At 41.9% G+C, this 12906-nt stretch overlaps 1 protein-coding gene across 1 annotated transcript in view; it reads right to left on the bottom strand.

Moving 5' to 3' along the window:
* Positions 1-2832: 2832 nt before the first annotated feature.
* Positions 2833-12906, bottom strand: part of lars2 (leucyl-tRNA synthetase 2, mitochondrial) — a 30226-nt gene continuing 20152 nt past the window's right edge. Inside the window, exons 13-21 of the mRNA XM_058648655.1 lie at positions 10836-10934; positions 8814-8951; positions 8624-8727; positions 7561-7740; positions 7253-7422; positions 6040-6117; positions 5847-5958; positions 4935-5062; positions 2833-3450 (exon numbers count right to left, since the gene is read on the bottom strand). Of these exons, the coding sequence (XP_058504638.1) occupies positions 3271-3450; positions 4935-5062; positions 5847-5958; positions 6040-6117; positions 7253-7422; positions 7561-7740; positions 8624-8727; positions 8814-8951; positions 10836-10934 (1189 nt within the window). The 3' untranslated portion in view covers positions 2833-3270. The remainder of the gene's footprint in view (positions 3451-4934; positions 5063-5846; positions 5959-6039; positions 6118-7252; positions 7423-7560; positions 7741-8623; positions 8728-8813; positions 8952-10835; positions 10935-12906) is intronic.

The raw sequence follows: 12906 nt of genomic DNA, 5'->3' as shown, positions 1-12906 counted from the left end.
ATTAATTATATTATTATATAGGTATAGTATTGGGCCATTGTAGAGAAAATAAAAACAAAAACAAAACAAGAGAACCCAATCACATGTAAAGTGACAGTATTCACAGCGAGGTTTATGAAATAATTAAGTCAGTATTGGAGGCAAACACGGAGCAGCATAAGAAAATGTGATGATACTTGGATGACAACTGCCATTAATTAAAGTAAACATACATCTTACACAGCCTTGCCCGCAATGTTGACCAGACATTTAGTCGTCATCATTAAGTGTTAGAGCTAGTAGTGTCTATGATGTTTAGGGAGTTGCTCTGATTTCAAAACTGTAAATTCTGTGCTCCACCCTCAACACTGAAGTGGTCATGTGTTTTGCAATTATGTCTCGCAATGGGAGTTAACCCAAAATATGTGCCAACAGTAGCAGGGGATCTGGGGAGAAGGCAGTTATGTGGTTTCACCACTTTAATCAACTGTCTTATTTGTGACCTTGGCTCGACAAATACAAAAAGAATGAAAAACAGAAAGAATACCAATGAACTTTGCCTCACACCACATCGCTTATTAATATTGGGAGAAAAGGCAATATCAGAGAGAACAGTCACTAATTGTTCTCTTCTATCAATTCAAGCTAGTATATTATTTATATCACAACACTGTGTAAACTATTCAATACTAATATAACGTGGCATTTTTGATGGAAAAACAGTACTAGTGATATCAAATCAAACAAAAGTGTAGTGCCCAATCACAACATACATTATGTCAAGGTGCTTTACACAGTAAAGACAGAAACCTTACAGTATAGCCACCACGGGCAGAGAGTGTGGCTGTGTGAATGGAAAAGGATGTAATAACATTTAAAAAAAAATGCCCTGGCATGTAAGAAGACTGGATGAAGCAATAATTGCCTATACCGTCATATAACTTTAAATACAGATATAGTAGGAAAAATATATATTCTGTATACTCAACATCTGCGCTGATATTTTTTCAGCATTTTTAACAATCACAAAAGGTCAGAATGACTGAAAAAGAGGCTAATATGTAGAGAAACAGTCAAAGTCAAGTCTCAACACTGTTAAAGGAACAGTAAAAAAAATCAGTGTATACAGTGAGCTCATGCAAAAAAAATATACCCATGACCAAATTACCAACTTCGAGGTCAAGATAATGACCTGTGGTATCAATGCATCATTCTGTGAGAACACAGTTCAGTCCGGACGACACTGGCGCAATGGAGAGCGACTGTGACTGCGCTGTGCACTCCACCCTTTTTCTTTCCACCGACAGTTTCTCCAGAGGGACGACGGTGATTTTCTAGAACTCCTCAAAGACAAATCACTCTGTACATCTAATGTGTAAGAAATACAGTCTGTGGTCTGAAGACAAAGTGAGTCACTGTGGAATATACTGTTGCCTATTCAATAATCCTTGTCGTCATGGAAACTGTGAGGCTGACAAAAAGTGTCAAATGACTTCAGGGGGCTGTGAGTGACAAAATTAATTAGAGGAAATTCATCAGTATGCCTCAGACCTCCATTTATAAAAGCCCACTGTTCAGAAATATCCGATATTCTATCAAACGTGTGGTAAGTTCAGCCCGGGGAAGAATTCCCTGGTATGTCAGACTCTAGTAAAGTGGCTAAGCTGTTGCTCTGTTCAGTGACACTGCAAATTCAGTGTATTGTTCAAGTGCAGACATGTTTATGAGCTGGTTATATGAGGCAGTGAAAAGGCAGGTGTGAAATAAGCTGCAGAAATAACGCAAAAATTATTTGTTTCAAAAAAAATTCATACAGGCAGCTGGAATGTGCGAGAGAAAAAGTGGCACACACAAAGATGAGGCGAGTGAAATACAAAGCCATTCCAAGTTTTTGCAGTGAGAGCATCTGGCTGAGATGAAACTCACGGAACCCGAGAATGTGCTGAAAATGACTCGCACAGCTTTTCTGCTCCCTTCTCTTATTCCTGGTTTCTCTTCCTGTTATTCTGTCTCTCACGAGAGCCTTTTCCTGTCACCTGATGTTCAGAGATAGAAAGAGCAATATGAAAAAAAACAGGGTTTGGGTATCAGCGAGGAATGCTTTGATTTCCGTTCTGTCCGCACATTCTTTAATAATGGGAGATAATAAACGTAAATAACTGGCATAACAAGATACAGCATGATTTCGTCACAAGCCGATCATCTCATGATGTAAAAATAAAAAGCACTTCCTCAAATTGAAGCTGATCTTGCAAATATGCGACAGTTCTTTCAAAGAGATCATATTCCGTCTTGTTCATTCACACAGTGATAGAGTGATACCAGATAACTACTGAAACAGCATGAAAGGGAGACAAAGGCACCACCATCAATGAAGGACAAGCGTGTGCACATATCACAAAAAAGCTTACTCACACAGCCTTTATAGAGTTAGGCCAGGGGTGAACACAGGGATACATTTCAGTGCTGCTGGCTCATGTGATCTGCCAGGATCTGCTGGTGTATATACACACACACGATGCAGCAGTGGGCAGCTATGATGTGGTGGCAGGTTGAAAGTCCTTTGCAGGAAATTTCCCCACAGGCGTTCAGATGCCGAGGAGTCCAGACGCCAAACAGCGGCACATGTATGGAGTTCAGTGGCTAAAAGTGGCACCACAGAGCAGACAGGCTTACAGGGCAGAGGTGTGAAGTAGGGGTTCTGGGTGAGACCCTGAAAGTGATGGGAAAATGTGATGATAGCTCAAATCTGAAGTGGTGTTTGAGCTCATGGGAGATTGTCAAGTCCAAAATGCAAGAACGAAATGTCACATGGCAATTTGTTAAAGAAACTGGGGAAGAAAGGGCTGAAACTCACTGCTCATCGAGTCTTTTAATAAAAAGAGAAAAATATAAATAAAAATGTCTTCAGACATATTTACAAGGAAGTTTTGTGATTTCATATAAACAGACTGTAGTCTTAAAGGTCCAATGTGTAACGTTTAGGAGGGTTTTTGGCAGAAAATGAAGTGTAATACAAGTAAAAATTGTTTGGTTTTCATAGTCTTAGAATAAACCTTTCATATGTAATATGGGCAAGGGCCTTGATTTATGGAGGTTGTCATCTTGTGTCGCCATGGGAAGTGTTTCACACTTTGAAGAGGAAGGATGCGAACTAAGAAGAACGATATCCTTTCTGGTATGCAAAGGCCACCGTAGTTCCCTGACAAACTAAAAGTGAGGGGTGAGTCTGTAGTCTCACAATTAGACACCATAAATGTTCACACATTGACAGACCAATAACAAAAGTAGTCACTCATCAATGAGGAAGTTGATGAGTGCAGTCCTGGGAGAGAGGATGGCTCTTTTGATGTTGCGCTCGCCAAGGTGCTTCTGTCCAAGCGGGCTCTTCAGGATCAGCTGCTGCACCTTCTCTGTGTCTTGAGACACTTGCAGTGGCACCGTCACGGTCCCACAGGCCTTGTTGTTTATCTGAGGGTGAGAATTTACAGGTCAAAAGATGTGAGAAGTTACAAAACTGTTCACCTAATGAAGGTTGTGGCATGACAAACTGCAGCCCCAACACTCCTTTCCTTTCTGAAAATCCCAAAATAAGAGACTCCACCTCTTTTCTTCCACATATACACATAGTTAGTGGTAGGTCGTGTATGTTTAGAAGCAAGTGTATGTGCGCACATGGTGAATGCGATCTTGTCTCTGGAAGTGGTTGAAAATTAATGGTGTGTGTGTGTGTGTGTGTGTGTCCAAGGCCGCTCAGTCTTCGCCGCCCATCTGGGACAAACCCAAGTACATGATTAGAGGACAGACCGAGTAAGTTTGCCTCCACAAGGCGGAGAAAGCCCACAACAGAGAGCAGCGGCATCATCAACAACACTGGGAGATCAAATATATGTGCTGTCTGCATTCATGTGTGTGTATGTTAGTGCGTTAGGGGACAGCGTGTGTATGGAACAATGACATCTGTGCATAAAAGGCACAGGAAGGAAATAAGAGTAGAAAGAAATGACAGAAATAAAAGTGTTGCGAGGGAACATTGACTCTCATTTATGTCTCATCTGTGCTTCAGATTGCAAAGTGGCAGACACGTGTTATTTGTGTGTGTGTGTGTGTGTGTGTGTGTGTGTGAGAGAGACAGACAGAGAGAGAGAGAGAGAGAGAAAGAATATCAAGCTGTGATGAGGTAAAACCTCCTGAACCAGATCCAAGAATCACACTGGCACATGGACGCATATAAACAGGAAACACACATGAACATGTCAGTCTTCATGCTGCCCTGGACATTGGCTCATTTAATAGATTAAAGATTAAAGATTAAAGATTCTGACTGAAAGAAGCCAATAATCCCCTTAGACTCGCACTTATTTATTTATTTTTTTCAAATATTGATAGAATGAATTCCCTTGTCCCCTACAACAAAGTTATCGGTTAGATCTAAATGCATAAGCTTAACCTTAAACGAAAGTAGCATCTTCACATGGAGACCTCAGGTTTTAGAGCAACAATGATCCAAAGGGGTTAGAAAAGAAATAATTGCACACGTGTCTTGACATTTGAGTTTATTTCCTTGAGCCCCACCCTAAACTTAACCAAACTCTAACCCTTGACCTTGAATTTAGCATTTTCCTTAGAGGGGACCCAGATTTGGTCCCCAATTGAACAGTTGTAACCGATTGAAAGATTTTTTTTCTCTTATTTTTGTCCCCAAATGTAGCCTATGATACATACGCACACACAAAAAACCCCACACACACTCACACTAATCACAGGCTCGCTTGAAAATTACAGACTTTGAATCCAATCATGGAACTACGAGTTGAGTGAAAATGCCACTCGATCCAAGAACAAATGTGTGTACAGCATTATGGGCAATGGCCTGTCACTGAGGGAAAAGCCCGAAAGAGTGAAGATTGTGATTGTGGGAGAGTGTGTGTGTGTGTGTGTGTGTGTGATCCTACCAGTACAGACAGCTCCACAAAGTCAGGGACCTGCAGGTACTCAGGGTCCACGGTTGGCCAGTTCTGCTGCAGAACATCTCCTCCATGCTGGATGAGGGGAGTGAGGGGGTTTTTCACTTGGCAAAGACCTGGGAGAAACCAGGGAGGAAACTCAGAAGGCCATCACTGACTATACAATACTGTGACACACATTTACAAGATGGTTCCCGTCATCTATTAGCAGCTTTTCTGTATTTGTATCCATTTTATTTTCACTTATGTTATGTTGTGTTATGTCAAAAAAAGGAAAACAAAAAAACTAGCTATCTGACCAACTCCTGTCCTGACTGTGAAACCAGCAAGTGTACATCCCACTGGAGGAGCAAGGGAAGGATGTGAACTTCCTCTATCCTGCGTTGTGTAAAATTACAAACAACCAGTGAGAGAAAGTTCAACGTGACTGAGTGGGGAGAGGTCGGGGAAGAGGTCATGTGTCCCTCTCTAGTATTTCCTGTTTATAAGGCAGGTTTAAAAGTACATATGTGCACATCCCTTTCTGCCTATCAGCTGGACAATATGTTCTTGTTCTGTGGGCCGAGTGCAGAAAGTCTGAGTACATGTGTCACTGACAATAAGGGGATGTCCTCCAGGCCAGAACACAGACAGGTTTCTATATACAAGGTATGAAAGGGTGACGCCACTTTTCTATAGTTTGTTTTCCTACACTGGTTCAGAAATGTCCAGTGCCGGTGAGGGCATATTAGATTAAAGGTACTGCGGCTTTGTTTAGGATTTCTGATTGTTAATAATGTTACTGGTCTTAGATCAGCAGAAACAAACTATAGACTGTTTACAAAAATGTACGAAGTCTCCCAGTTGCACATTTATTTGCACTTGTGCTTGTCATTTGTCAGTAGTTTGCAGGTCTCTTACCTGACCACAGTTCAGAGGCAAGGTGAGGAGCCATGGGTGCAGTCATCAACACCAGTGAGGCCAGCGCCTCCTCAAACTCCACACTGTGCTCCACCACTCTGACTGTGGCACTCTAAACATACAACACACATGGCAAAATGTGATTCAAGTGATAGAAGTTATTTTGTTTTATGTAACGCGGGGGGGCACTCACAGTCAATGTATTGGTCAGTCCCATCAGACGTGAAATGGCTGCATTGAACAGGAAATCTTCTGTGAAGTGCGACGTCACCTAAGGAAAAGAAAAAACAAGTGACCTGTTCGGTTGATCAAAAATAAATAAATAAATCAAGTCCCAGGTTCCCTGATTTGTAGAGCAAATCAGAAGAATTTTCAGAAAACAAGGATATCCCTGTCCTCACTACTGTGTGTAACAGGTGACAGCACAAACAATGTCAGCCTCCGCCTGCTTAGCTTCCGGGGAAGAAAAACCCATTTGGGGAAAGCCTTAGGGAGGCAGAGGTCGATCACTGAGGCTTTTCTGATGGGCAGATCAAAGCTCAACCTTGGCTTTGGAGGCTTATGGCAAACAGCCTGAGGTCCTTTAAAAGCACAGGCCCTGAGGGGTGAGGAGAGAGTATCAAACCTAGCAACCAAAGAAGGCTATTTATAAACAGTGAGAAGAGACAGGGTGGATTTAAAATCAATTTCTATCCCCTTCCTCTCTTTACTCTTGACTGTGGTAGTTTCAGGTTGCAGTGAGTGTTCACTGTTGGCTGGAACCCAGGGCCATGTGCTGCCAGGCTGTGTGATGAGGAGAGACAACTTCCATGACAAGTCAACATTCAGTATCTTGTTACTTGATATTGTTGTTTTCAAACTGCACAACCTTGTGCATTGTTACACGGATAAAAAACATTTTATATCCAATGCTGCACTGCAAAATATTTACATGTAAATAACCACTACTGCTAAAAATAAACCTAGATGTTCCACACTTTGAATAATGGAGGAGTTGGGGCGGTGCTTAATTATTATGACATATGTTGTGTTTTGGTAATTACTCCACACTGGAGCTTTAATACTGAACCGAGATAGACCATCCACACATCTCTTAATCTTTAACTCATTTCGACATCAATCTTGAATTTGCTGGGCCTTATTCCAGTTTGAGATGCCAATACCCAAAGTTACAAAATGTGAAAAGCAGGCATTCGAAGCATGGCGTGAGAATGAAAAAGAACAATCTCCCCATTACCGACCCAAGCACTGGCAATAATACTGTGTTATTTTAAGGTAAAAATGTTGCATAATTTTGAAAATTGGATCATAAGTGACCCCTACTGGTCAGGGCTGTTGCAATAATGGCACAGTTCAATAATGTCTCCATGAGACATTCAGGATCGATGCCGGTCAGAGGCTGGTACCTCTTGGATAGCATAGTTCTTGTTCCCCCAGATCTTCTTAGTCTCTGCAAGCTCCTTCTTCTTCAGCAGGGAGGGGGTGGGAACATCTCCAAGTTGCCGAGCCCCCCTCAGCTTGGTCACCAGCTGCCACAGTCGAGACTGCCATCGCAGAACCCCAGGAAGAGCATCCGCTGATGTAGCAAACACACACACACACAGGAGAGAATTACCCTACCAATACTGTGGCCGAAATAGTTTTTCAATACCCATAATTGTGAATTTTAAAAAGGCAACCATGACAGTAGTTGCACGACAGCATTTCAACTCACTCTTGACATTCCAGAGGATGTCCTGTTCAGGCGGCGCAGCGTAAAGAGTGTAGAGTCGAACTGTGTCAACACCGTACTGCTGCACTACCTCTTGTGGGTCCAGACCGTTGTGTTTTGACTTGCTCATCTTCTCCCACGTCACCTCAACACGATCACCACTCAACGCCACTGGCTCCTTACCTAGAGGCAGAAAAAGAGTCAGAGGCCCAGAGTTTACTCTTTCAGTTATTTAAAGATAAAGATTGATCCGATGGGAGACATTTTAGAGTTACAGTGGCACTGTACAGAATAAAAACAGGTACAAACAAGAAAGTGATAGCAATAAATAAATAGGCATATAATAATAATTACAAAAAATACAAGACAAGGTTTATATAATAATATATTATAGTATACACACATAATAGGGCAAGAATAGTCCAATAATAATATAATTAGGTAATAATTGTATTTATATACTATGCCTATAATGTAAAACTATGTGTTTTTAATGTTTTACAGCATATTTATTTCTTTTTATATGCACTGACCAGGTTTGCACAACATTACCTCACTGTATTATACACAATGTTACGTAAAGCTTTCTATTCTGTTCCATTTTAAACACATAACATAAATCAACAGTATAAACAATTACAGCGAACTACTGATGATACTTTTACCACTATCAGTTGTAGGTATCATCATACTGATGTGTACACTATAAAAAGTGTTGTGTGCAGAGGCTTTGCCAATCTGTGTAAACCACTTTTAACACGAGGAGGATGGAAATCCTTGGGCATGAAGCCAAGTTTAACAGGATTCTTCAAAGGATTTCTTGGGATTTGACTTGTGTTAAGAGCAGCTGCCTAACCTGTCATTCCTTGGGGAAAAGCCTTACAGCGCACAACAGAAAAGAATCGCTATCAGCAGCATAAAGACTGAAGTGAGACACTGGTTGCCCCTACATGCCGTCAAAAAGAAGGAAACATGCTTTCATGTGTTCCCCCTTTAGGGAAAGCCCTCTCCTGTGCCATCTGTTACAGATGTGTCACAGCGTGCAGCCTGTAAAGGTAGTGTGTACCTGTAAAGTCTATTTCTTCCCTCTTTAGGTACTGCCCACTATCAGCCAGTTTGAACGTCTGGCCCTTGATCAGACCCTGGACAAGCAGCTTCCAAAAAGGCTCTCTGAAAACACAAAAATAAAATTCATTCACATGTTGACACAAAATGTCAGTGTATAGCGAGAGCACATACAGGGCTGTGCACTCTACCTGTGAGAAACAAAACCCTGGTCCTGGCAGAAGTGACAGAGGAAGCGGGCGTAGTACAAGTGCATGACGGCATGTTCCTTTCCTCCGATATACACGTCCACAGGCAGCCAGCGATCTGCCAGGTGACGCTCAAAAGGCCTGAAAAGTAAACGCAGGGTCAGGGTGGCAACAGTCGGTGAAGCTGTCACTGAATCCATGGGTACGTTGATTATTTCAAAAAAATCATTATATCAGATTGCAGTGGCTGTGTTGTGTTTTTATATAAATAAATATATATGCACACAAATGTCCTCCAGGGGGCAGGCTGAACCAGACACTCAAGCATGCATGGATGACACTCACAGAAGCCTACTCACTGTTACTGGCTCCACATTCAGGATAATAAAAAACACTAAAGTATGTTGTGTGTTTTAAGTTCAGACTCTTTACTCAGCCTCTCATGTTTACAGTTAAGGAAAGATTTCAACAGGAAAGGAGCAACATGTTAGTCTGACTGGTCAGCAGAGGCAGGGATTCCACTCACAGTAATGATGTGTTTTTTAGGACAGACTGTTATCTGTGTGTGTGTGTGTCACCTTTCACACCAGTCATTACTCCTGTCCACTTCTTTCCACCTTGCACTTTCCCTCTCTGCCTGATGGTGTCTCCCAAATAATAATAAAAGAGTTATGAACTAACAAGGCTTAAAATAATTTCACCTGCTTGTTTGCACAGCTATTCTTCTTAGGACGTTGCACTGACTTCCATTCATTTGGACCATTAAAACAAAGCATTATCCCTGACCATAACCAGCTGATGCCTAAACCTAACCAGTCTGTCAGAGACGAGATCCTGCCTCATTAGGACAAAGTTTTAAGGTTTTGGTTTACGTGAGGACCAGTGTTTGTGCAAGACCTAAAGAGGTAACAAATACAAGTATACACACACACACGCACGCACGCGCACGCACGCACACGCACACGCACACACACACACACACACACACACACACACACACACACACACACACACACACACACACATTCCAATTTTCTTCTTCTCACTTGCTACATCTCCTGCTTCCTATTTTCATCGTTTCCTGTGCGCACAAGTCTCAGCAGGCCAAATGAAATGCACAAACAGTGTAATTGCTTTTTCTGTTGTGCCATAATTTGTCCTGCTAAGAAAAGTGATGGGGAGAGTAGCCCCCTCCGTCATGTTTGAAGCAGCTTTACAGCGAGGTCAGGGCACTGGGAAATTAATCTCTTTTGTTAAGCTCAGGGTGTCGGCACCATCCCAGCAGGTGAACGCCATGGCTCTGTAATCTCTGTTGGCGGGGAACGCAACTTTCAGCCAAGGCTGTCAGTGTGTGCACACATGTGTGAGGGTGTGTAAAGAGGAGAGCACACAGGCACAGTGCATTCAGAAAGTAATCAAACCCAGTCATTTTCTGTTTTACTTAAGCTGCAATGTGTTAATTGTTTACATTCATGAGTTAAGGAGGATTCTTGGAAATGTAATAAAATGTGGAAAATTAAATATCACCATTATCCTTTACTATAATACTGCAGATTTAGCTCAGACCACCAATATACAGTACAGTATCCATCAGCTGATGTGCAGTTGACAGTGCTCATCACAGAAAGAAAGTCTAACCATGAGGTGAGTGGATCTGGGGAAGGTTGACGAGCACACAGTGCATCCATCATCGACACCAGCCATTCCCATGTTAAAAAATGTTGTGGGCTATTTTCAAGTTTGGAAAAATCCAGCAAAACCTTGAATTATTTATATTATTTATACTGCAAAATGTGATGAGTTCAATGCTAAGAAATGGATTCCCCCTGAAAAGCGTAATAAGTCAATTAAGTCTTAAGCTTTGTTACTTCATGTCTCCTTGTTGATTGATTTTACTCAATATGATGGTCAAAATGAAATGGAGTGAGGAAAGAAAGATGGAAGAGGGTAAAAGTAAATCATCAAGCATTTGGTGGTTTGACTGAGAAAACAGAAAAGTGTTAAAGAGGAAGAGGCTGTTCATACCTTTCTGGGTTACGAGGGTCTGTGTATCTAAAGTAATACCAGGCCGAGTCCACAAATGTGTCCATGGTGTCAGTCTCCCTCTTTGCTGGGCCTTTACATCTGAGAGAGAGAGAGAAAGGGAGTTAGCAGAACCAGCACAAAAATCAACATTAGGCCGACAAATAAGAAAACGAGCAAATGAACGATTCCTGTTTGTATGCTTAGAGAAATGGCACTTTATGGGATTTATCTGTGTGTGTGTGTGTGTGTAAAGCTGGTTCCATCTGGCTGTGTGGGTCATGTCCCTGAAGAGAGACAAAGCCGCAGCCATAACTGGCAACCGAGCTTTATTCCCGGGCCTCTACTAACAGGCTGTGCTAACAGGGAGCGAACTGGCAGGCCGAACACATGATGGTGTGTTTGTGTTGGAAATGCCGCCTCGCGCCCCGTTCTATCCAAGCCAAACACTTGGGTACACGACGCAAATCTGTCACCGTCACTTTCACAGACGAGGCGAGGGCATCAGCAAAAGTTGTGGGAAAACAGAGTATTTGGAAAGTTTTTATTTGTTTCACATTTAAAGCCCTACTTAGTGGAGCAATGAGTGCGTCTCCCTTCTACTTTATAATGAGTCTCAACAGAGTTAAAAATCAGTGTCCCACACAGATAAACAGAAAAGCTGCTGCGAGCTTTGCTACAGTGCGTGCAGCAGAGCAGGTGCTGCTTCCATAGACCTTATGGGATGTCTCCATTTTGTCTTTCTGCAACATCATCATTCACACAAACTTATATTAGACTTTTTTTTTTAATCTCTCTAATGCAGACACATTCACATAAAGAGGCCTAACCCCTTCGACCACCTAATATACCAGTCTATAATAAGGCTGTGATGATGAGGTAAGCCCTGGAGGTTGCCTAGCAACAAGGCTAAGGTGTAGCAAGGTTAATATTTGGAAGCCAGGTGTTATTTCATATGATGAAAACCCAGCAGTAGGATGAAACCCCTTCCATCACACAAGAATGTAAAAATAGAAAAGTCATAAAATATAGAAGGAACATCATGACAGACAAAAAAAGATGCACTGAAGCGAGTAAGATTTTCCATGTTGTGTGCCAGTTCAGCTAATAAGAGGCCAGATTGTGGTGATTTGACAGACTGCTGGAAGTGGCTAAATTCAGACTACTGAGAATCACATTAGGAGACGCATGTATGCTCATCGACCACTTTATTAGGTACACAAAACATCTAATTAAGTGGCAGGAGTGGCACCCACTGTGGTCTTCTGCTGCAGTAGCCCTTCTGCTTCAAGGTTCCACGTTCTTTGTTGTGCGTGAAAAGATGCTCTTATTTATACCTTGGATGTAAAGAGTAGTTATTTGAGTTACTGCTTTCCATCATTACAAACCAGCCTGGTCATTTTCCTCTGACCTCTGGCAACAACAGGGCATTTTCACCCAGAGAACCTCTGCTCACTGGATGCATTTTGTTTTTCGGGACCCTGGATGATTGTGTGTTTCTTAAATCACTTAAATCACCTTACTCTCTTCTAGGGCTGAACTGCAGTTTGAAACAAAGCACTTAGCAAAATGCAAAAGCGTCGGTGTTCTATGCCATTTAAAAGAATTTAAAAATTCACATCTTCAAATTCTCATCCCTAAATCAGAGTGCAGTAGTTATATTTTGATAGTATTCCATGTGATTGTGCTCACAGGTAAAACAAAAACGGCTTCTACAGGTTGGTAAAAAACCTGTGTTTGTCCTACTATTAGGTTCTATTACACCAGGTACATTCAAGACATGCTTGAGCATTACATACACATAATGTATGAGTTACACTCTTTAACTGTCAGTCGCATCATTCCAATCGAAAACCCTAAGGAGGCCACAACTTCACTAGTACACACTGGCCGTTTCTCAAAACCAAGTATGCAAGGATGTACTTGGGAAGTACGACTCGCCAAGTATGGGAGCACACAAGTACGGTCATTGCAATTGGAACAGTAGCGTACCTTGTTCTACTGTTTGAATGGCAGGTGGCGCCAACGTCACTTCCAAATTATAAATATGTCAAACCTACACAAACCACATTTT

This window comes from Solea solea, chromosome 13 (assembly GCF_958295425.1).
Source record: "Solea solea chromosome 13, fSolSol10.1, whole genome shotgun sequence".
NCBI lineage: Eukaryota > Metazoa > Chordata > Actinopteri > Pleuronectiformes > Soleidae > Solea > Solea solea.
The sequence above is the reverse complement of the archived record's forward strand: the minus strand, read 5'-3'. Positions and strand labels throughout refer to the sequence as shown.